This window comes from Balaenoptera musculus, chromosome 4 (assembly GCF_009873245.2).
Source record: "Balaenoptera musculus isolate JJ_BM4_2016_0621 chromosome 4, mBalMus1.pri.v3, whole genome shotgun sequence".
Taxonomy (NCBI): Eukaryota; Metazoa; Chordata; class Mammalia; order Artiodactyla; family Balaenopteridae; genus Balaenoptera; species Balaenoptera musculus.
In genome coordinates, this window is record NC_045788.1 from 95920079 (window position 1) to 95944566 (window position 24488).

The 24488-nt window shown below is 39.2% G+C and overlaps 2 protein-coding genes across 7 annotated transcripts in view; one reads left to right on the top strand and one right to left on the bottom strand.

Moving 5' to 3' along the window:
• Positions 1-8387: 8387 nt before the first annotated feature.
• Positions 8388-20940, bottom strand: LOC118894726 (putative protein FAM172B). The gene is made up of 3 exons (XM_036851228.1): positions 20420-20940; positions 19276-19393; positions 8388-10246 (listed from the first exon to the last, which is right to left on the bottom strand). Exons 1-3 carry the CDS (start codon positions 20776-20778, stop codon positions 9152-9154), a joined length of 1572 nt encoding a protein of 523 aa, XP_036707123.1. The 5' UTR covers positions 20779-20940; the 3' UTR covers positions 8388-9151.
• Positions 20265-24488, top strand: part of SENP7 (SUMO specific peptidase 7) — a 153660-nt gene continuing 149436 nt past the window's right edge. For all 6 annotated transcript variants that reach the window (XM_036851222.1, XM_036851223.1, XM_036851225.1 and 3 more), the window contains exon 1: positions 20265-20377. In XM_036851222.1, the coding sequence (XP_036707117.1) occupies positions 20338-20377 (40 nt within the window). In that variant the 5' untranslated portion in view covers positions 20265-20337. The remainder of the gene's footprint in view (positions 20378-24488) is intronic.

The following is a 24488-nucleotide window of genomic DNA, read 5'->3' on the forward strand; positions in this document are numbered from 1 at the left end:
ATTGGCCTGTAGTTTTCTTTCTTTGTAACATCTTTGTCTGGTTTTGGTATCAGGGTGATGGTGGCCTTGTAGAATGAGTTTGGGAGTGTTCCTCCCTCTGCAATATTGTGGAAGAGTTTGAGAAGGATAGGTGTTAGCTCTTCTCTAAATGTTTGATAGAATTCACCTGTGAAGCCATCTGGTCCTGGGCTTTTGTTTGTTGGAAGATTTTTAATCACAGTTTCAATTTCAGTGCTTGTGATTGGTCTGTTCATATTTTCTATTTCTTCCTGGTTCAGTCTCGGTAGGTTGTGCATTTCTAAGAATCTGTCCATTTCTTCCAGGTTGTCCATTTTTTTTTTTAAAGATTTATTTTATTGATTAATTGATTGATGGATTGATTGCTATGTTGGGTCTTTGTTTCTGTGCGAGGGCTTTCTCTAGTTGCGGCAAGCGGGGGCCACTCTTCATCGCGGTGCGCGGGCCTCTTACTATCGCGGCCTCTCTTGTTGCAGAGCACAGGCTCCAGACGCGCAGGCTCAGTAATTGTGGCTCACGGGCCCAGTTGCTCCGCGGCATGTGGGATCTTCCCAGACCAGGGCTCGAACCCGTGTCCCCTGCATTGGCAGGCAGATTCTCAACCACTGCGCCACCAGGGAAGCCCCCCAGGTTGTCCATTTTATTGGCATATAGTTGCTTGTAGTAATCTCTCATGATTGTTTGTAATTCTGCAGTGTCAGTTGTTACTTCTCCTTTTTCATTTCTAATTCTATTGATTTGAGTCTTCTCCCTTTTTCTCTTGATGCGTCTGGCTAATGGTTTATCAATTTTGTTTATCTTCTCAAAGAACCAGCTTTTAGTTCTGTTGACCTTTGCTATTGTTTCCTTCATTTCTTTTTCATTTATTTCTGATCTGATCTTTATGATTTCTTTCCTTCTGCTAGCTTTGGGGTTTTTTTGTTCTTCTTTCTCTAATTGCTTTAGGTGCAAGGTTAGGTTGTTTATTCGAGATGTTTCCTGTTTCTTGAGGTAGGCTTGTATTGCTATAAACTTCCCTCTTAGAACTGCTTTTGCTGCATCCCATAGGTTTTGGATCATTGTATCTCCATTGTCATTTGTTTCTAGGTATTTTTTGATTTCCCCTTTGATTTCTTAGTGATCACTTCGTTATTAAGTAGTGTATTGTGTAGCCTCCATGTGTTTGTATTTTTTACAGATCTTTTCCTGTAATTGATATCTAGTCTCATAGCATTGTGGTTGGAAAAGATACTTGATACGATTTCAATTTTCTTAAATTTACCAGGGCTTGATTTGTGACCCAAGATATGATCTATCCTGGAGAATGTTCCATGAGCACTTGACAAAAATGTGTATTCTGTTGTTTTTGGGTGGAATGTCCTATAAATATCAATTAAGTCCATCTTGTTTAATGTATCATTTAAAGGCTTGTGTTTCCTTATTTATTTTCATTTTGGATGATCTGTCCATTGGTGAAAGTGGGGTGTTAAAGTCCCCCACTATTATTGTGCTACTCTCAATTTCCCCTTTTATGGCTGTTAGTATTTGCCTTATGTACTGAGGTGCTCCTATGTTGGGTGCATAAATATTTACAATTGTTATACCTTCCTCTTGGATCGATCCCTTGATCATTATATAGTGTCCTTCTTTGTCTCTTGTAATAGTCTTTATTTTAGAGTCTATTTTGTCTGATATGAGAATTGCTACTCCAGCTTTCTTTTGATTTCCATTTGCATGGAATATCTTTTTCCATCCCCTCACTTTCAGTCTGTATGTGTCTCTAGGTCTGAAGTGGGTCTCTTGTAGACAGCATATATATGGGTCTTGTTTTTGTATCCATTCAGCCAGTCTGTGTCTTTTGGAGGGAGCATTTAATCCATTTACATTCAAGGTAATTATCGATATGTATGTTCCTATTCCCATTTTCTTAAATGTTTTGGATTTGTTATTGTAGGTGTTTTCCTTCTCATGTGTTTCTTGCCTAGAGAAGTTCCTTTAGCATTTGTTGTAAAGCTGGTTTGGTGGTGCTGAACTCTCTCAGCTTTTGCTTGTCTGTAAAGGTTTTAATTTCTCCATCAAATCTGAGTGAGATCCTTGCTGGGTAGAGTAATCTTGGTTGTAGGTTTTTCTCCTTCATCACTTTAAGTATATCCTGCCACTCCCTTCTGGCTTGCAGAGATTCTGCTGAAAGATCAGCTGTTAACCTTATGGGGATTCCCTTGTGTGTTATTTGTTGTTTTTCCCTTGCTGCTTTTAATATGTTTTCTTTATATTTAATTTTTGATAGTTTGATTAATATGTGTCTTGGCGTGTTTCTCCTTGGATTTATCTTGTATGGGACTCTCTGTGCTTCCAGGACTTGATTAACTATTTCCTTTCCCATATTAGGGAAGTTTTCAACTATAATCTCTTCAAATATTTTCTCAGTTCCCTTCTTTTTCTCTTCTTCTTCTGGGACCCCTATAATTTGAATGTTGGTGTGTTTAATGTTGTCCCAGAGGTCTCTGAGACTGTCCTCAGTTCTTTTCATTCTTTTTTCTTTATTCTGCTCTGTAGTAGTTATTTCCACTATTTTATCTTCCAGGTCACTTATCCTTTCTTCTGCCTCAGTTATTCTGCTATTGATCCCATCTAGAGTATTTTTAATTTCATTTATTGTGTTTTTCATCATTGCTTGGTTCCTCTTTAGTTCTTCTACGTCCTTGTTAAATGTTTCTTGCATTTTGTCTATTCTATTTCCAAGATTTTGGATCATCCTTACTATCATTATTCTGAATTATTTTTCAGGTAGACTACCTATTTCCTCTTCATTTGTTAGGTCTGGTGTGTTTTGACCCTGCTCCTTCATCTGCTGTGTGTTTTTCTGTCTTCTCATTTTGCTTATCTTACTGTGTTTGGGGTCTCCTTTTCACAGGCTGCAGGTTCGTAGTTCCCGTTGTTTTTGGTATCTGTCCCCAGTGGCTAAGGTTGGTTCAGTGGGTTGTGTAGGCTTCCTGGTGGAGGGAACTAGTGCCTGTGTTCTGGTGGATGAGGCTGGATCTTGTCTTTCTGGTGGGCACGTCCACGTCTGGTGGTGTGTTTTGGGGTGTCTGTGGCCTTATTATGATTTTAGGCAGCCTCTCTGCTAATGGATGGGGCTGTGTTCCTGCCTTGCTAGTTTTTTGGCATAGGGTGTCCAGCACTATAGCTTGCTGGTCGTTGAGTGAAGCTGGGTCTTGATGTTGAGATGGAGATCTCTGAGAGATTTTCGCCGTTTGGTGTTACGTGGAGCTGGGAGGTCTCTTGTGGACCAATGTCCTGAAGTTGGCTCTCCCACCTCAGAGGCACAGCCCTGATGCCTGGCTGGAGCACCAAGAGCCTTTCATCCACACAGCTCAGAATAAAAGGGAGAAAAAAATAGAAAGAAAGAAAGAAAGAGGATAAAATAAAATAAAGCTATTATAATAAAAAATAAGAAAAAAATTATTAAGAAAAAAGTTATTAAGAAAAAATTTTTTTTAATTTTTTAAAATAAATTTATTAATTTTTTATAATTAAAAATAAGGAAAAAATTAAGTAACAAATTTATTAAGAAAAAAATTTTAATTTTTCAAAATAAAAAAATGAAAAACTTATTACGAAAAAAATTTTTTTAATTTTTAAAAATAGGAAATAAGGAAAAAATTATTAAGAAAACATTTATTAAGAAAAAAATTTTTTTAAGTACCAAAAAAAAAAAAAAAGGACGGACCGAACCCTAGGACAAATGGTGAAAGCAAAGCTATACAGACAAAATCTCACCCAGAAGCATACACATATACACTCACAAAAAAAGGAAAAGGGGAAAAATTAATATATCCTGCTCCCAAAGTCCACCTCCTGAATTTGGGATGATTCGTTGTCGATTCAGGTATTCCACGGATGCAGGTACATCAAGTTGTTTGTGGAGCTTTAATCCGCTGCTTCTGAGGCTGCTGGGAGAGATTTCCCTTTCTCTTCTTTGTTCATACAGTTCCCGGGGTTCAGCTTTGGGTTTGAACCTGCCTCTGTGTGTAGGTCGCCTGAGGGCGTATGTTCTTTGCTCACACAGAACGGGGTTAAAGTAGCAGCTGCTTCGGGGGCTCTGGCTCACTCAGGCGGGGGGGCGGGAGGGGTACGGATGCGGGGCGAGCCTGCAGCGGCAGCGGCCGGCGTGACGTTGCAGCAGCCTGAGGCGCGCAGTGCGTTCTCCCGGGGAAGTTGTCCCCAGATCATGGGAGCCTGACCGTGGCGGGCTGCACCGGCTCCCGGGAGGGGCGGTGTGGAGAGTGACCTGTGCTCGCACACAGGCTTCTTGGTGGCGGCAGCAGCTGCCTTAGCGTCTCATGCCCGTCTCTGGGGTCTGCGCTGACCGCTGCGGCTCGCGCCCGTCTCTGTAGTTCGTTTAGGCGGCGCTCTGAATCCCCTCTCCTTGCGCACCGCGAAACAAAGAGGCAAGAAAAAGTCTTTTGCCTCTTCGGCGGCTGCAGACTTTTTCCCAGACTCCCTCCCGGCTAGCACAGAAGCCCAAGCCTCGGATCCCAGCCCCCACCCGCCCCGGCGGCTGAGCAGACAAGCCTCTCGGGCTGGTGAGTGCTGCTTGGCGCCGAGCCTCTGTGCGGGAATCTCTCAGCTTTGCCCTCTGCACCCCTGTGGCTGCGCTCTCCTCCGTGGCTCCGAAGCTTCCCCCCTCTGCCACCCGCAGTCTCCGCCCACGAAGGTGCTTCCTAGTGTGTGGAAACCTTTCCTCCTTCACAGCTCCCTCCCACTGGTCCAGGTCCCGTCCCTATTCTTTTGTCTCTGTTTTTCCTTTTTTCTTTTGCCCTACCCAAGTACGTGGGGAGTTTCTTGCCTTTTGGGAGGTCTGACGTCTTCTGCCAGCGTTCAGTGGGTGTTCTGTAGGAGCAGTTCCACGTGTAGATGTATTTCTAATGTATCTGTGGGAAGGAAGGTGATCTCCGCGTCTTACTCTTCCGCCATCTTCGCTAGCCACTACCCAGGTTCATTTTTTAATAGAAGCAGCCTATGGAAGAAGTCCATATAGCAAGTTACTGAGGCCTCCTGCCAACAGCCAGCCCAACTTTAGATCACTGCAGCTTCAGATAGTCTTTTTAAAAAAAGATAAATTTATTTATTTATTTGTTTTTGGCCACGTTGGGTCTTCGTTGCTGTGGGTGGGCTTTCTCTAGTTGTGGCGAGCCGGCACCACTCTTTGTTGCGGTGCGTGGGCTTCTCATTGTGGTGGACTTCAGTAGTTGCGGCACGTGGGCTCAGTAGTTGTGGCGTGTGGGCTTACTTGCTCTGTGGCATGTGGGATCTTCCCGGACCAGGGCTCGAACCCGTGTCCCCTGCATTGGCAGGCAGATTCTTAACCACTGTGCCAGCAGGAAAGCCCTTCAGACAGTCTTGAGTGTGCTCTTCTGAGGGATCCTGGACCAGAATCACCCAACTAAGCTGCTCCTGAATTCCTGACCAACAGAAGCTGTGAGATAATAAATGTTTGTTGTTTTAAGTCATCAAGTTTTGGGGGTAATCTAATATATAGCAATAGATAACTAATACATCTGACTACCACATTAAATAGTAAATTGGGGGTTATGAGAAATATTAACGTTCAGTTAGTTAAATATAAGACAAAATAGTTTTTATGGCAACACTTTTTTTTTTTTTTTACTTTTTTGGTGCTTTTCACAGTAAGTGCATTAAATACATTCTAGATAGACTATCTGTGTTGGTAGAGACTTCTAAAGCTCAACTTATTTACACAATGGGAAATGCAGGCTGGAAGAGTAACTGGTTTATTCAATGCTAGGAGTCATTTATTTTTATTTTTATTTTTTATATTTGGCTGCACCTCATGGCTTTCGGGATCTTAGTTCCTCAACCAGGGATTGATCCCAGGCCTGAGGCAGTGAAAGCGCCAAGTCCTAACCACTAGACTGCCAGGGGATTCCCCCTGGGAGTCATTTAAAATCTGCATATCCTGATTTACAATTCAGTGCTTTTCGTTTTTTTTCATTATGCCACTCAAGACATGGTCCAGAAAGAGAAATTTGAGATATTATGTCTATACTGTTAAGGAATTGTCATAGTCTGTTCGGGCTGAGTATCATAGACTGGGAGGCTTAGACAACAAATATTTATTTCTCACAGTTCTAGACGCTGGGAAGTCCATGATCGAGGCACCAGAAGATTCAGTGTCTGGTGAAGGCCTGCTTCCTGCTTCATAGATGGCTGTGTTCTCACTGTGTCTCACATTGTAGAAGGGAGCTTTCTGGGGTTTCTTTCATAAAAGTACTAATCCCATTCGTGAGGGCTCTACCCTCATGACCTAATCACCTCCCAAACACCCCACCTCCTAATACCATCACATTGGGGATTAAGATTTCACCATGAATTTTGGTGGGGACACAAACATTCAGTCCATAACAGGAATTATAGTGTTTACTAGGTTAAAAAAACACTAGGAGGGACTTCCCTGGTGGTCCAGTGGTTGAGAATCCACGCTTCCACTGCAGGGGGCACGGGTTTGATCCCTGGTTAGGGAACTAAGATCCCGCATGCTGCATGGAGCAGACAAAAAACAAACAAAAAACAAAACCCCCAAAACTAGGAATAAAAACACTAGGAAGACACTAGAAAGAGCTATGTACAGAAAAATTTGTATGTCCTATTAGATATGGCAGAGTCAGTTTTTCAAATGTAACATCTATAAGATGTTATGGAAAAGCCCAAACAAACTTCTTGGCCAACTCAATATTATACATAAATAGAGATGCAACAAGGATTTATTGTATAGCACAGGGAATTATATTCAATATCTTGTAATAACCTATAATGGAATATAATCCTCAAAAAAACTGAATCACTGTGCTGTATACCTAATACTAACCCAATGCTGTAAATCAACTACACTTCAATTGAAAAAAAGTATTAAGCATTTCTCAAACTACTGCCAAAATTATTTTGGTCCCCTGGCTTCCAAGCTTGTTCTCCTTCTAATCTATTCTCTAAACTGCAAATGGGATATTCTTTATAAAATGTAAATCTGATAATATTCTCCTGTCTAAAACCATCCAATGGCTTCCATTGTCATTAGAATAAAGTAAAAAAATTTTTTTTTAAAAATTTATTTATTTTTGGCTGCGTTGGGTCTTCATTGCTGCATGGGCCTTCTCTAGTCGCGGTGAGCAGGGGCTACTCTTCGTTGTGGTGCGTGGGCTTCTTATTGCTGTGGCTTCTCCTGTTGTGGAGCACGGGCTCTAGGCACACGGGCTTCAGTAGTTGTGGCATGCGGGCTCAGTAGTTGTGGCTTGTGGGTTCTAGAGCGCAGGCTCAGTAGTTGTGGCGCACGGGCTTAGTTGCTCTACGGCATGTGGGATCTTCCCAGACCAGGGCTTGAAGCCGTGTGCCCTGCATTGGCAGGCGGATTCTTAACCACTGCGCCACCAGGGAAGTCCTAAAGTAACAATTCTTAACATGGACATTGCAGCCTTGAGTAAGCTGCCTGTTTATTTCTCTAACTTAACTTTGCAGCTACAGACAAAACCTCTCTCCTTTACCAAATCAGAGTCTGGCTCCTCTGAGCCCTCCTCTTGACTGGGCTCTGACATTGGGCTCTGCCCTTGGTCTGCTTAGTCCAGTTTTAGTAGGAATTCTGCTGAGTCAGTTAGTGAAAATCTCACCTTTGGTATCTGAACGTCCTCTATTATATCTGATAAAATTCCTCATCCTCCACTGTCAATATCTTACCACCCCTGGCCCACCTTCAGTAAGAATCCTGTTGAGTCAGTCTAGCAAGAATATCTATTATCCCTAATGTTTTTACTCAGTAGTTTTCCATTCACTGACCCTCACCCTGCTGCTTGGCTATAACTGCCCCACCCCACCCTTGTCCTTGTTGTGTTTGGAGTTGAGCCCAATCTCTCTCCCCTACTACAAACCCCCATTGCGGCAATCCCTTTTGAATAAATCTTCCTTACTGTCTTTAATGCATGTCATGAATAATTTTTTCTTTAACACTACTACCCCATAATCTTTTTATTTATTTATTTATTTATTTATTTATTTATTTATTTATTTATTTATTTATTTATGGCTGTGTTGGGTCTTCGTTGCCGTGCGAGGGCTTTCTCTAGTTGTGGCAAGCCGGGGCCACTCTTCATGGCGGTGCGCGGGCCACTCACTATTGCGGCCTCTCTTGTTGAGGAGCACAGGCTCCAGACGTGCAGGCTCAGTAGTTGTGGCTCACGGGCCTAGCTGCTCTGCGGCATGTGGGATCTTCCCAGACCAGGGCTCGAACCTGTGTCCCCTGCATTAGCAGGCAGATTCTCAACCATTGCGCCACCAGGGAAGCCCCCCATAATCTTTTAGTTCCTGCTGAACTGGACTTCTTTCTCCTGCCTCAGGACTTTTGCACATGTGATTCCTTTGCCTATGACTTCGTTTTTCCAGATAACTACTACTGTTCTTCAAACTAGGCATCATTTTCTCAGGGAGTATTCCCTGAACCCCAAGGCTATTAGCTCTTATGCTAGATGTTCCATGACACCCTTTATTTATTAACACTCTTCACACTTGCAATTTGTTGTTCATTGTGAACTCCAAATAAGGTAAAAGGCAACGTTGGCCTTGTTTGCCAGTGTGCCCAACACTAGTATTGACTAGTACATAGTAGACACTCAAATATTAGCTGAAGGTATGAGTAAACACACACACGAGATCAACAAACTTAAACAAAAAAACTCACAAACATACAAAGAATGGAGTTGCTTATGATGTTTAATTTTTATGTTCACTTATATTTTTAATATAGCATTAATAATGCAGAAGTCAAAGATTGACTTAGTCTTTAATTTCTATCAACTACAGTTTTGGTGTCATTCTATAAAACTGAGAAATCTTTTCAAAAGAAGATCCTCTAACTAGACTACTCTTAATTTGACTAACACTGTAAAATATTAATGATAGTACTGACTGACTTCCTGGTTCATCAGTAGGCTACTGAAGAGAACATACTCACTTTTTAAAAAAGTTAACAAATCAAATTTCAAGCCAGAACATACTGCCTATGAGTTAGAAGTTTTCTTTTTCTTCTAGCATCTACATTAGCAAAGTTTCAGTGGGACAAAACAACATTAGATGGCAAAAAAGTAACTTAAGCACTTTGCTTTCTTTTTGTGGAGCTTCTAGTTACTATGGGCACTCGAGAGAAATTAATAGCTGCTTTGGCTTTCAAAGCTTTTCTAAAGTATTTAAAAATTGACTGAAGGCTAGAGGAAGGGGCTAAGTTGTGTTTTTCTGTACCAGCAGAAACCATGGGAAACTCCTTTTTCAAAACAGTAGCTGCAGGTTTATCCAAAGGCTTTGGACTTGTCACCCATTCACGGCAGTGGTGCTTTATCCATGCTAATAACTGGATGTCACTCCCCAGCTGGTGTCCCACGTGATGTTCAGAGTCAATAAGTGCAACAGCATATACTTTGCTCATTACTTCCCACTTTCTACGAACAAGCAAGTCCATAAAAACCAAGCCTCCATAACCATGTACAATGAAGGCAACATCCTTGCCTTCAGCCTTTGAAATGAAGTAATCCCAAATATAAGCCATGTGTTCTTCAGGAGTGTTGCTGCATCTTTTTGGAATACATTGGAGAGACTGCTGGAGAGATAAAAAGTTCTCAGTCTGAACCATTTTTCTGGAAGAGGACTCAACATTTTGTGTTAAAAGGCCTTTCCACTCTTTTTCTGTCTGTAGGTCCACAAAATTGTCATTGGGGTTTAGCACAATTACATCATAATGTGCCTGCAATGCCATTTGAATACATGGTATCTGACTTCCATGTTGGAGACCATGATGTATTACTGCCTGCTGACTCCACTGACCAGCTCTAAAGACCCCACGGTCTTGAAGAAGGACAAGAAGAGCAGAATGATGATTTGTTAATGCTCTCTCACTCATGAAAAAGAAGCTTTTTGGTTCCTTATCAGCCTCTGGTGGGATATATACTTTTTGTAATTTGCACACTTTTTCCAAAAGTTCATAAATGTATTGTTCAAGCAAGTGGCCAAGGGCCTGGTAGCGCTTGCTATTCCTCTCCAGGACATTTTTATAATAGTTAAAGACAAAAGGCCTATGTGTCTCAGTGTGTCTCAATTCAGCTTTTTCATTGAAGTCATATTTAAGTTCCTCTAGTAAATCAGATTGTTCGATAAATTTTCGGAAGCTCAGTTCCTGAGTCACTGGTAACCACTGAAAGTAAAAAGCAATATTATGTCAGTACCAGAAAAAATAAAATAAAAATTTCATCTTGCTAAAGTCTTCCTGTGGGAAATCATACTGAATTAAGTACTTTAAGAAGACATTAACATTATGGTAAAGATTTTAACTCAAAATAATTGTGAACGATGCAAAGTAGTGAGAAACTGAATACACTAAATGGCAATGGCCAGACCGTATATAAACCAGAACTCTGACCCACAACCTGCAGCAACTTGCCCAGGAAGCCAATCCCTTATCTGTTGATCCAATAAACAGCCCAGGAAGCCAGTCTTATAAGTCAGAATCTCAGGAAGTTAGACTGCTACCTCAAGTGACAATCTGAGAAGCCAAACAATAACTTCTGTTACAATGGGTCCAAGATGGCCAAGACTTGATTAATAACTTAGAGCTTCCCTAATTTTTATCCCTGCTTCCAACTTAGGACCCACCAGAGAAAGCCAATATGCACCCCTAAACAGCCACATAGGATGCCTCCCTTCTAGTTACCCTGCATTCAGCTTCCTCATGCCAACAGTGTCCAGTCAGGACATACCAGCAGCCTTCCCTTTTTTTTCCACTACAAAGCTTTCCCACTCCTCTGCCTGCCTTTGAGTCACTGCCAAAATGCAAGTGATGGTGGCTGACTCCCTTGCTATAGTGAGCTCAGAATGAATAGGTTTTGCTTTTCTCATTTGGTTGGTCTTTATCTCCACAGTAAGCATTCAAACATTTTTGCTATTAAATAAATGGCAGGGGATGGCAGTAGAAGTGAAATGTGAACCAGGCAGTGTAGATGATGATCAATTTATCTACTAATAGAAGATATGGTTATTCTGATATTTGAAAATAAAGAAAGTGACTGAGAAGTGAACTTAGTTATTGTCAACATAGCCCAAAGGGAAAAGAAAAGACTTTGAAGGGTTAAGTCCTGGGAAAAAAAAATCTCAAATAGACTCTATTCTGAGGCAAACAAACAAACAAAAAACAACAAAAAAAGTTAAGTGGCTTGTGCCAAACAACTGTTAAATAAATGATTGGGTACCGAGGCTATCTGACTCCAATTCATGTTCTTAACAAATTCATTAATACTCTCACACCTTAATTTCTTAACACTCACACTGGCAACCACAACCTACTTCCAATAAATAGCACTCAAAATGATTTTCAGTGCCACTCAAGCTGCTATCAAGGCTTAAGGCAAAATCAAAATGGTGCTTGCTTGCTTTGATTTCTTAACTCTTTTCTCACTTTCTGAATCTTATTCCCTGATTCCCAATTAATACTTTATGAAGGTGTTTGGTTGTTCAAAGCATCCAACCTATCTACACTGCTCTCTATTCTTTAAAAACTTTTTTCCCTACAGTGTTGCTGATCTCAGGTGCTATTATGTAATTAATATATTTTCCTAGAGTGTAAATGACAGATAGGAGCCTCTGGAATTAGACTGATTTAGGTTTAAATCCTAGCTCCAAATTTTACGTCGAGTGACTTTCAGCAGGTTTCTTAACCTCTATGAGTTTCAGTTTCTTCAACTTGTGAGTCTTAGTTTATGTTATCTAAAATAGCAATCATTATTACCCTCTATCCTGCTACTCTGCTTTATTTTTCTTCATAGCCTACATTACCACCTGATATATAATTGTTTGTATATTTAAAAATTATCTGTCTCCCCTCACTAGAATAAAAGCTCTATGAGAACAGGAACTTGGTTTAATTAACTGCTGTATCTGCAGTACTTGGAACAGTGTCTGACAAATACTATATAAATATTTTTTGAATGCATAAATGCAAAATAAGATAACATCATTTATTTCACAAGGCTGCTGTGAGAATTAAATTAACTAATATAGGTAAAAACCATTTTATGTACTGTCTCACACATGGAAGTTTCTGTAAAGATAGGATGATCTTCCTTTTTGAGAAGTGTGAAATATAAAAACATATATCTCTTGTCCAGCCTTCCTTATTCACTCAACACTGTGATTTTTACCCACATTAATAAACATAGTCCTAGGTCATTCATTTTATCAGTTTATAGTGTTCCATTGCTTGAATATGCCATGGTTTGTTTAACCATTTTCCTGTTGAAGAATATTTAGGTTGCTCCAATTTTCCACTATTATAAACAAAGCTATAACAAACATTCTTATAGCCATATTTTTGTGCACATATCAAGAGTTTCTTAAGGCAATATACCTAGAAGTGGAATTTCTAGGTCATATCAGCATCTTCCATTTTACCAGATATTGCCAAATTGCTCTCCAAAAAGGAGGGTCTATTTTATACTTTGGCATGGATGAGGAGGTTTGCCTAGAAAAGCAGTAATCTCTTAGATCTAAAAATACTTTGTTTATTCAGGTGCTGTGCTGGAAACTGCCTTTTTCTCTACTGAAATAAAGAGAAAGATACTGAATATTTAAAACTCAATGAACTAAACCTAAACCAACTAAACTAAACTAAACCAACGAACTAAAGAACCTTGTTAGCTAACTTTTCTTTCAATCAGAGAGTAAAATAAAATGAGTGTTTTCTAATAGCACATAGTATATGGCATTCAGTTACTCTTTTTCACCTTTAAGTGCTTTTGTACCTAGTTGTTTGAGAAACAATTCTCAGGGGAAAAGAATGGGAGTTTGCAAACTGGAAAACCCAAATGGCACACAGATATATAAAGGACAGGTATAGGTGGGGTGAACAGGAGCAAGGTGCAGAGTATCCTGTAGAATGAAAAGGTAGACAATTCTTTAGAATTTATTGTAGCATATTTTGCTTGGTTAATATACTCAAACTTGTAACTCTCATATCTAGCTGTCTACCTGATATATTTACTTGGATGTCAAATAGCCATTTCAAACTTAACACGTCCAAAGCACTCCCTTCAATCTACTCTCCCTCTAGTCTTTCCCATCTTATAAATAACTCCATTCTTTCAGTTGCTTGTGCTGCAACCTTCCTTCCTTTCTCTCTTTCACACTCCACATCTGATCAATCAGCAAATCTGTAGGCTCCCTTATTTGAAATATATCTCTAATCTAACCACTTGTTACCTCTCCACCTCTACGGCCCTAGCCCTAGTGCAAGTCACTATCAACACTAACCTTCATTATTAAGCCTCCTATCTAATCTCTTTGCATAAACTCTTATCTCCTGGTAGTCTGTTTAACACATAGCAGCTAGACCGATCTTTTCAAAACATCTAAATTGGATATCACACCCCTGTTCAAAATGCTCCATTGTCTCCCCTCTTACTCAGAATAAAAGCCTAAGTTCTTACCATGGCCTACAAGGTCTCCCATGACCCTTAGCTCTCCAAGGTCATTTCCCTCCATTTCTCTCACTTGCTTACTCATCTAGTTACATCATCTGGCTCTTAGCTCTTTCTCAGGTGTCATTTCCCACCACTCTCTTGCTTACTTCACTCTAGCCACACCTGGCCTCTTTGCTGCCAACTTGTAAAGCAAGCTCCTATTTAAGGGCATCCCCCTTGCTATGCCCACAGATTGGGACACTCTTCCCCTAGATATCTATAGGGCTTCATTTCCTTCAAGTTTCTGCCCACCTGTTATCTGATCAGAAAAACTTTCTCTGAGCATTCTATCTGAAAGGGCAATCTCCTCTAATCCTTCCTTACTCCCTGTCTATCTATGATGCTTCATTTTTCCCTCCCTTCCTCCTTCCTTTTCTTTTATTTCTTTTTTGGGGGGATTTTTTTTTTATTCAAACAGAAAGTCACAAAAATTATAATCATCCTCATCAGTTCACTCAGTTTTCTTCCTTTTCTTTTTTTTTGCACTTATTACCAATTGACATATACTTGCTTACTGTCTGTTCCCTCCCATTAGAATATAAGTTTGGGACTTCCCTGGTAAACCAGTGGTTAAGACTCCGTGCTTCCACTTCAGGGGGCATGGGTTCAATCCTGGTCTGGGAACTAAGATCCCACATGTTGTAAGGCACGGCCAAAAAAAAAAAAAGTTCCATGACAGCAGAGACAAGGACTTTGTTTTGTTTTGTTCAGTTGTTCTTGGAATAGTGCCTGGTGAATAGTAGGCACTTAAACATTGTTGTTAGAATTTTACAATTTTTGCTAAGGGCATAAGAAAGCAAAGAGAAAAATCCTCTAGCTTTATACACAGGAGAAAGATGCACACAAAGCTTTTGAAAAATTATAGAGGCTCCTTCTATAATTCTAAAGTTAATAAATGTTGATTTGTGATTATTCTTAGAGACTATCCTATGCATCTATATATATTTATTTTCTCTTTTGCAAATCAAGATGGTCCATTAAAATAAAGGAGAGAAACTGTTTTATATACTTCGTTTTCTAAAGAGTGGGTTGGAATAAGATAACTTAGCTTTAAGAATAAGATTGTGGGACTTCCCTGGTGGCGCAGTGGTTAAGAATCTGCCTGCCAATGCAGGAGACACAGGTTTGAGCCCTGGTCCAGGAAGATCCCACATGCTGCGGAGCATCTAAGCCCGTACGCCACAACTACTCAGCCTGTGCTCAAGAGCCCGCAAGCCACAACTCCTACGGGAGCCTACAGCCCGTGCTCTGCAACAAGAGAAGCCACCGCAATGAGAAGCCCACGCACCTACAACGAAGAGTAGCCCCCGCTCACTGCAACTAGAGAAAGCCCGCGTGAAGCAACAAAGACCCAACTCAGCCATAAATAAATAAATAAATAGAATAAGCTTGTCAGAGCTGCAAGGGATTTTATTGATATTCTTAACTAATATGTTTATTTTATAGAGAAGTGAGGCTTTCAAAGGTAAACTGACATGCCCAAAATAACTCAGGCAGCTCTACAAACCTGAGAGAAGATTCATTTTTTACCAGTGATTTTAAAAATGCACAGTATTTTTCATTCATTCACCAAAAATTTGGTGAGGGGATTTGTTAGTCACTTAGTTTTCTATATCGAATAATCTAGTCATTTTATGTTGAATGAAATTTTAAGAAGGGAAAAGAGTATATAATCATTAATAAGAATTTCAAGTTAGGTCCTTTTAGTAACCTGGATTAGGTGGTGACACTGCTGTTATAGCCATGCCTAGAGCAAAACATAATTATTTTAAATTATTTAACTAATTGTGGTAAAATACATTAAAAAATTTACAGTTTTAACCATTTTTACATGGGCAGTTCAGTGGCACTGAGTACACCCACATTGTGTGCAACCATTAATACCATCCATCCATCGAACATTTTTCATCTTGAAAAACTGTAACTCTGTACCCAGTAAGCTATGATTTTTCATTTCCCCTTAGCAGCAGCCCCTGGCAAATCTTTCTACTTTCTATGAATTTGACAAGAAGAGGGTGGGTGGGGCAACAGAATCACAGATGCAAATAATTTTAATTAGCTTACTTTGGTTTTAACGAACTCCTTCTCTAGGATCATAAAGTGGTTGTATTTAACAATATTTTACATTCTTTACAAGTGATCAGTAAGCTTTTATGAAAATATAATTTTACAACCTGAGAAGTTAGGGTCTAACCCCAGGTTACACAGTAATATACCCTATTACAGTAATTACAGTCCTTTGGTGTATTTAAGAAAGAGGTCCTGTTGTATATCCTATGACATTAAGAAGCACAAATGAGTGATACTTCACTAAGAAAATGAAAAAATATCTAAAGATACTTTTTTTCAATGAACATGTTTTTATTTACTTATATATTTAGAAAACCAAACTAAACCCAAACAAAAAACCCCTGGAAAACATCTTTTAAGAATTACTGTTTTGGTAAAAAGCAGCACTATTTTTATTTTCCCTACACATAAATGCAATTATGAGGGTTTTTTCAGAAAAATAATTATGCCTGTATAAAATTCCATTTAGTAAATTGTAGAAAATAATAGAGCTTATGAAATTTTATATGTAAAAGATTCAAAGAAGAGCAAACTAAATCTCTTCCCCCTACCTACCTCTCCCCAGGAAAGACTAAAGAAGATTAATTTAAGCCACCTGAGGCAAAGACAGAAACTAGGATATTAGTGATGGAAAGAAAAAAATCAGGTGTTAGAAATCTTGGGTTGCCCAAATTTGAGTATGTAACAGAATCTCCTAGGAAAGTTTCTTAGAAAACTAATTTAGTGAACTATCATAAAGACACCCTTGTAACTACCCCAGGTTAGCTTTGCGAGCCCCCCCCTAAAGTGCCTTCAAGTGCCCTCTCCCTCCAAGAGCAAGCACTCCAGACTTTTATAGAAATCAATGCTTTCTATTTCTTTATGGTTTTATCTCCTACGTACACAGCCCTAGGACCTATAGTTTAGTAGTTGAGTTTTGTTCTTTTTTTTTTTTTTTTAAACTTGATATGCCTTCCTGGGAAACTGAAATTCTGACAGCTAGGTTTTGGATTTACGGACTTTGCCCAATCCTAGATCCTATGCTTCTTGATTGGGATTATTCAGAGGTAAGTGGGTACCAAAAGATAAAGGATAAAGATGACGAAACTACCTAAAGCTTCAATTTTACTAAATAGTAACATAAAATGAAATTTTTCTATTAAAATCAACCAAATGTATTAAGGCATAGAAATGCTAAATAAATATCACATTTTAAGACAGAACACTCTAAAGAAGTTAGTGTTGGGGGGGAGGGATAAATTAGGAGTTTGGGATTAACATATATACTACTATATATAAAACATAACCAACAAGGACCTACTGTATAGCCCAGGGAATTATACTCAGTATGTTGTAATAACCTATAAGGGAAAAGAATCTGAAAAAAAAAATAGGTGTATACCGTGTTTTCAATCTTCAGCTGGGTCTGGGACACCAGGCCCTGTCCCAGATGCTGGGGACACACATAGTACCTGCCTTCCAGGAGCTCCCTCACTCCTGTGAGGTCCAGAGAGTCAACCCCACTAATTTCAGTCCTTAGCTCAACACTGTTGCCCCTGTACCTTACTCATTAAGAGCAAAATAAATTTGAATGCATGAGTTAAAAAAAAAAAAAGATGTATATGTATGTATAACTGAATCACTTTGCTGTACACCTGAAACTAACACAACATTGTAAATCAACTATACCACAATTAAAAAAAAAATGAAGAGCAAATCAAAGACTATGCAGCCAAAAAAATCAGAAAAAAAGTATTAGAGGTATGCCATGAAGTTAATACAAATATAATTTTTTCTGTAAAAAATATATTAATCTAACATAAAAACCGAAAAAGAAGATAGTGGTGTATGTACAGGATACCTGGGGCTGAGCCCCAGAGCCAAATGACAGTTTAAGGAACTTAGGTTATTAAAGGTTTGTTCTATAGCCTCCTGGACAAGAGATTACCCATCTCCTGCTTAAATACCTCAAGTTACTGCAGGTTTTCATAACTTCTAGGAATAGGCTATTACACTGTAGGGCAGTTAAAATTGCTCATTGTCTTAAAAAGGAAGATACCCTTGAAACAAAAAAACCTATAGTCATTTTTCATGAATCATGTGTTACTTCCTTTATATCTAGAAGAAAAATTCTTCACATAAGAATTCTCAATATTTTAAGGATAAGATTCAACTACTAACAAAAATGAGGCTAATAGCAACATGACACAGTGCTCCAAATATCTTTGCAAAATCTAGGCTTTCCAGGAGCCCATGGTAAGGAATTCCAGATTTTAATTTCTAAAACAGTTTAGGAAGTCAAGATGTACCCAGTGCCCAACGAAACCTGTTTATACTCAGATTGTACTTAAAGTTAATTCACCTGTGAAGAGAAGGGTCTTTTTTTAGATTTCGTTAAGCTCTCCTCAAAGAAATTGTTAATTAAGGGGTAAAATAAAGGGTTGATCAATTTCACACTGCCACTATGTCTTGAAACTACTAAAAAACCATACCCACTGCTTTTAATAGTATAGTTAGTCAAAACAAAAATGTAATGAATACCTAACTTAAACACTTTATATGCACTTTTAACACTCAATAAAGAACCATACTCATTAAGATCAAACCATTCCATCCTCTCCTATAAAATACTGGGCTGATGAATTTCTAATCTCAAATAATCTTAATTTAAAAGGCTCTATACAGTGTGAGCTAAACATACATAAAAGAAATGACCTTATCTACAAACATACTAAGAGAAGAGAATCATTCACTTTTTTTGGTCTTTCTTCCTTATTTTAAAATAAGGAAGCTTTCTCCTGAACATCATAAAACACTATAAAAGATTGTGTAATTAGTCTTTCATAAAAGGAAAAGTAAGGTTGTTAAATGACTCCCTCAAAAGTAAAAAACTGAACTTTTTAGTCCTATAGTTGTTTGCAATACAGTCAACTATGTAGTAGAGATTGTTAAAGCTAAAACAATAAAAATACTGGTTTAAAAAGCAAATTTGAAAATAAAAAGCAAATTTAAAATTCTTGAGCTTAAAGGCCATTTATCTTCAAATATGTTATTCAAAACCACCTCCAATTCAAAGAAACAGACTGACCCACTAAGTCTTTATTAGCAGAAATGCTGTATTTGGTTCAATGACAAGTTTAAATGACATATTTGCAAGCTGAATGATATGATTATTTCTTATAATTTCATTTCTCACAGGTTCACCTCTTCTAAACTTTAAAACTTCTTTTAAGGAAGCTGTCAGTTTGGACTGAAATGGATTAGGCCTACTTACAATTTCCTTTTTTATGTTTCCATCTCTTAGCTCTATTTCCATCATTTGCAGTTAGTTTGTTTCCTATAATATTGGCTGATGAATTGAGCCAGTATGATTCTTGAGTTAAATCATTCAATTAAAAGAGTTGATTTATGAGGAAACTTAAAATTCAGATATTTTTCAGTAGGCAGTGTTTTTATTTGTTAAACAGAAATAAACTAGAGCCTCTAAATGAAATCCTTCTAGTGAATTTCATTCTCATCAAGCCCTTAAGTATTTCTGCTTTTCAGCCATTCCTGCCCTGTAAGACACTCCCCCCGGCCCAACAGGCATCATCACCTGGAGGCTTACTTCTAGCTCCGCACAGACCACACTGTAATTAAGAAGCAAGGCTCAAGAAGCACGAACCTGGGCTCTGGTAATGAGTTGAACGAGTCCCTTTACCGGCCTTGGTAAAATGGGGGAGGACGAGCGGATGTTAAACTGTTGGAACATTCCAGTATCATTTTTCCTCTGGAGCGCTCTGCTGAATTTTGTTAAACTTATTGTGATTAAAGCTTACACAGTAAAAAAAAAAAAGTTATTCAAGTATGTACATTATGGCTAATAAAGTAGGACAGTTTTCTAAACTGATGGGTCCTATGAAAGGACTAAAAAAAAATCAGTCTACAAGTACTAGTCGTTGAGTTCGAGGTCAGGGTTATTCCTTTAAGTACTGTAATAAAAATTAGCGGCACAAATTCGTTTACACCCACCCACTTTCTAGCATCTCAGCATTTTATGTTTTAAAAAATTGAGCTGCAGCTTATCTTTTTTCCTGGCCTTTAAAAATGGTGAGTTTGAATTTTGAAGAGATCCTTTCTATTACTCTGACATTTTCTCCTCAGCTGACCTAATTGATTTCCACTCCAACTGCTAAATCAGCAGCTAGGTTATTGATTTTTGTCGTCTTAAAATCTTTTTTTCTGAGTCTGAGGAAGCGCCTTGAGGACAAATATATGGGAGAGTCCATGAGGAAAGTAGTAGCACAAAAGGACTAATGTTTTGTTCTCATATTGCCGGGGTACCCTCGCGGGATTCAGTGAAGTGGAGGAATTCCTAGTTTCCCCGGTTTAGGTTTTAGTCAACTTAATCTTCAAAGTCAACAAAGCCTTGACGATCTCGGGCTAAAACCTAGCACCAAGTCTCAGTTTCCAACAGGGGATAAGATAACGAAAAAAGCGTCACTTAATAAGCACTTGCGGTGGTAGCCCGCAGAGAAAACTACTCCCAGAAAGTGATTTCCGGGTGGAGGTGGGAGGGGTGGCTAATTTCCGGTCTGAGGGCCGGCGACGGCTCTTGCGCAAGCGCAGTTCACATTTTCCTGGCTTTTTTTTTTTTTTTTTCCCCCCCTCTCCCCTCCCCCTACCTTCCCCAGCCTGAGGGGTCTTGAGGTGACAGCGACTGCGATTCCAGCAGGAGGAGGAGAAGATGGACAAGGGGAAGGCCGGGCGACGGCGATCTTCATCCGGTGAGAAAGGGTCGGAGGAGGGCTGAGCATATTGTCTCCTACCTCGGGCAAAGGGGGGGAACAGGCGACGACGGGTGCTGCGGCCCGGAGCTGCGAGGGCTCCGGCTCCGGCTTGGGCTCGGGCGGGGGGGAGGAGAGGAGGTGAGGGGAGTGGGGAGTGGAGTGGGGTGGAGGGGCGCGCACAATGGAAGGTTCCCGGGTCTCTCGGGCCCCTGCGAGTCGAAGACCCACTCCGAGCTGTCATCAAAGCCTCGGCCGCTCTTCACCCCGTCACCCCTTTCATTTTCGTCCTTCTCCCGCGAGCACCCTACTTGGGTCTCATCGGCCTGCTGCTCTTCCCGGTTGGCTTGCCGCTCTCCTGCCACGCCTTCCTCGTAATTCCACCAATGTTCCAGTTTCATTTCCAGCTTCTCAGCGTCTTGGTCCTACTTTCCTCTCTTCCTTTGATTCTCGACTTTGGCTCTTTCTCCCCCCTGTACCTCCTGGCAGGTAAAAGCAGCAAAGAAGGAAAGGCGGGGCATGTTAATTGACATTTCGTTCCTCGTCTAAGTGCTGCAAACAACGTGTCTTGCTTGGTCTTCTGAGCCGGCCCGCTTAATAACCTTTTTCTTTTCTAGCCACCCCCTTCTTCCAAAAGCGATTCAAAAGTCGAACAAAGGATTTGAAGCCATGTTTCGTTGTGTTTTTATTCTCAGCGCGTTTTTGTTTTTGAAATTGTTTTGCGGCTTAAATGACTCTTCAGTTTTGGGTACTACATCTTAGAAATACAAAAGTGGAGTTGTAAGACGCGAGGTCGAGCCCCTCCCAGTCAGCAAGTTTTTGTCAAAGATCTCATCCGTTAAGGGTACCGCAGTTTCTGTGTTAAGTCCTGTGGACTTACCAGAGGAGGAGGGAACAAGGGCTCTTTAATAAGCTTACACTCTAGTACACTAACATTCAGTGAATCAATTATTTCATTTCATTTTCTTATTTATTATTGTGCCGTCTGTTGTTGCATAGACAGTCTATGCAGTCTATTTAGACAATTCTAAATTTATTTAGGAGTGCCCTTGTGGCAGTGTGCCTCAAACTTTTTTGGCCGCAAAGGAGAGTGAACATGGATCTCCGGGACATTGCCTGAAGTAGCTGAAAACCTGAAATTCCTCTTCATAAGCAACCAGTATTACCATTTGTGTGTGTGTGTATTCTAGAGATATTCTTTGCCGTTGAAAGTATGTGTATGTATTATATATATACATATATACACACATATGTATGTATGTATATGCCTCCAATAGATCGGTGTTTGTTTTAATATACTTTTTTCTCCCCTAAAACCTTCAAGTGAAATTGACACATAAGGAATATGCACAATGTTTATCTGGTGTCATTTGTGTGCTTCCTCACACAGAACTTTAGGGGTAATAATACCTCAGTTTAACATGCACAGCCTTTTTTCAATAAATGCATTTCTCCTTGGCTTAGTACATTGTTTTGGGGGTAAGGGCAAGATATTAGCCTTGTCCTTCAGCAAATCCCATCCTCTTTACCTGGTTACACTTAGATTTATTTATCTATTTATTACAGTTAATTTGGTGCAAGTAGTTGTGGGAAGTAAAATTTGAGAGTAAAATTGTTAATTCTTAAAAGACGTTGATATTTATGTGAGCTATCCCTCTGGAGAGGATTTCTTTTTCTGCTGACTTCCCTTTTGGAGCTGTCCTTTCTGAAAAGTAATTGTTAATGTATAGTAAAAACCATTCTCAGATCTAATATTAACTAGCTGTTCTCCAGTATTCATCTGGTTTTAAGAGATGAATATTAATTTTTAAGAATGATTCTTTTCTTAATAGCGTATATTTAATTTTCTCACATAGATTCTCAGAAATAGAACAATCAGTTGGCTTAAAGGGCTTCTGAATTCTTTGTGACATTTGTGTGCATGCAGTTGCCATTTCATTAGGAGGGTTGCTAACTGGAACTTGAATGACTGGAAGTGACATTTATGGTCGTGAGAATTTCATAAGTACCCAAAGGTAAAATTTTGATTAATAAAACAGGAAGAATTCTAAGTTAGAGGTATAAGGAAGGCGGGTAGCAGTAGAGAGAGAAAACAAGACATGAAGTTTCAAGTTTCCTCTGTGAGACCGCACTAAGTTTTCCTAAACTTTCTCCTGAACAAGGAAGAACTATGAAGGGTTGCATAGTGTATTGCTCAAAACTCCTTTAGTTGCAAGTAGCAGAAACCCAATTCCAGCTGGTTTAAGCTAAACAAAAAAACAAGCATTTGTGGACTCACGTAACTGACAACTGTAGGAGTTGGATGGCTTCTGGCATGGCTGTATCTGTTTTAGGCACTGGTTCTCAAGGTATGGTCTGGGAACCTCTGGGTTCCCTGAGTCCCTTTTGGATCTGTGAGCTTACACCATTTTTCATAATTTTAAGACATTGTTTGCCTTTCCCTCTTAATCTTCTACCTGTGTACAGGACAGTTTTCCAGAGGCTACATGACATGTATCACAGCAAATTGAATGCAGAAGCATATAGAGGAAATCATCTGTCTTTTATTAAGTCAGATGTTAAAGAGAGTTGCAAAAAGTAAAATAATGCCATTCTTCTCAATGTTTTGAAACTAAAGTTATTTAAAAAATATTTTAGTTATGTTAGCATGCATTGCGTTTATTGTTTAAAATGAGTTAATAAAGAAAAATTCTGTAAGTAGAAGAACCACAAAAACTCTGATTACCCTACTTTTCTGGAATGTGGCCATGAATCAGGAATCAAGCATAAAACACCTCTAAGCATGAGAGGAGAAATCACATGGTTTGTATGTTAAAGTTCACTCATGAGAAGCTTCTGAAGGCTTTCTTCCTATTATATTGAATCTATGTGTTTAAGTTATTTATCACCCCAATAAAGATGAATATCTTATTTCCAGGTTTCCAGCATATCAAAGCAGTGAATTAGATGGGGACACAGATAAAAAATTATTGGCACCAGAGACAGGTCTAGTGACAGTTGAATGAAATAATAAAGTGCATGGGTCATTCAAGGGAGAATGACCATTAGAAATGTTTAACAACAACAACAGAAGTATAACAGATATATTAGAGTCATAGATCACAACTTCCAAATGAATTTTTGAATTAAAACAGAAAAGTTGATGTAAATTTCAAGTTATCAACTGTTCAGGCAACAACCTTGGAGATCTGTGTTCATTCTCATTTGCAGTTAAGGATAGATAGTTTTTTATAGTACTTAGGTACTAAACAGCGTGCTAAGAATTTTACAAACGTTATAATTCTTTCAAAAACCTTCTGAGGTGGTTATTATTATTTCTGATATACAGATGAGGAACCTGGAATTTAGGGAGGGTAAGCAACTGTTAGCAATACAAGAAGCAGAACCAGGATTCAAAATCTGGTCTTTCTGATTACAAAACATATAATTTAAATCTTTTTTACTGTCATAGGATGTTAGTGAGCCTTACTTGGAAAAAAGGTTTCATGGACAAATAAATGGGACAACTGTAGTTATAAGAAGATATTATTTACTGCAGGATTTTTCAGAGCTTTTGCTATGCTACTGTACCTCTGCCTCTCCAAGAGATTGACTGAATGTGCATTGTTTTTCAGACTTGCTTGATTTTGAAACTCTTCCCTCCTCCCCCAGTTTCAGCTTGAGGATCTAGTGTCCCATGATGATACACCTTTCTTTTTTCAGTAGGTCTGGGTGATGGCTGCATATTATGCAGTGTCTGATGAAGCATAATTGAAGTTCAAAACCAGAATCTACAATTAATCATGGTAAAACTACTTTATTTGCAGTGATGTTAGCTGAAGCCATTGGAATGGATAGAATTACCCACAGAAAAAGTATGCAGTGAGAAAAGTCTTGAATCACATATATTTAATTTCAAAGTAAGGAGGAAGAGACACTGGTGAGCAGTTAGGCAGATTAGAAGGAGTTTGATAGGTTTGGGAAGCAAGGGAGAGTGAATGCAATGTAAATCAGAGAGTTAAAGCAGTATGAGGATGCTGGATTTGGCAATTAGTAGGTCACTTTTTTTTTTACCACTGATTTTAGTAGAGCAGTAGGGACAAAAGCCAGATTTCAAGAGGCTAAATGAATG

Bases quoted from the DNA above. Each gene is read 5' to 3' on its own strand.
- LOC118894726 (XM_036851228.1), bottom strand. From the start codon at position 20,778: ATGAAACTGGAACATTGGTGGAATTACGAGGAAGGCGTGGCAGGAGAG. The intron at 19,394-20,419 runs GTAGGAGACAAT...AACAAAATTCAG, and splicing joins GTTCCCCCCCTTTGCCCGAG to CAGAGCGCTCCAGAGGAAAA. The intron at 10,247-19,275 runs GTTCGTGCTTCT...TTTTACTTTCAG, and splicing joins AACTCATTACCAGAGCCCAG to TGGTTACCAGTGACTCAGGA.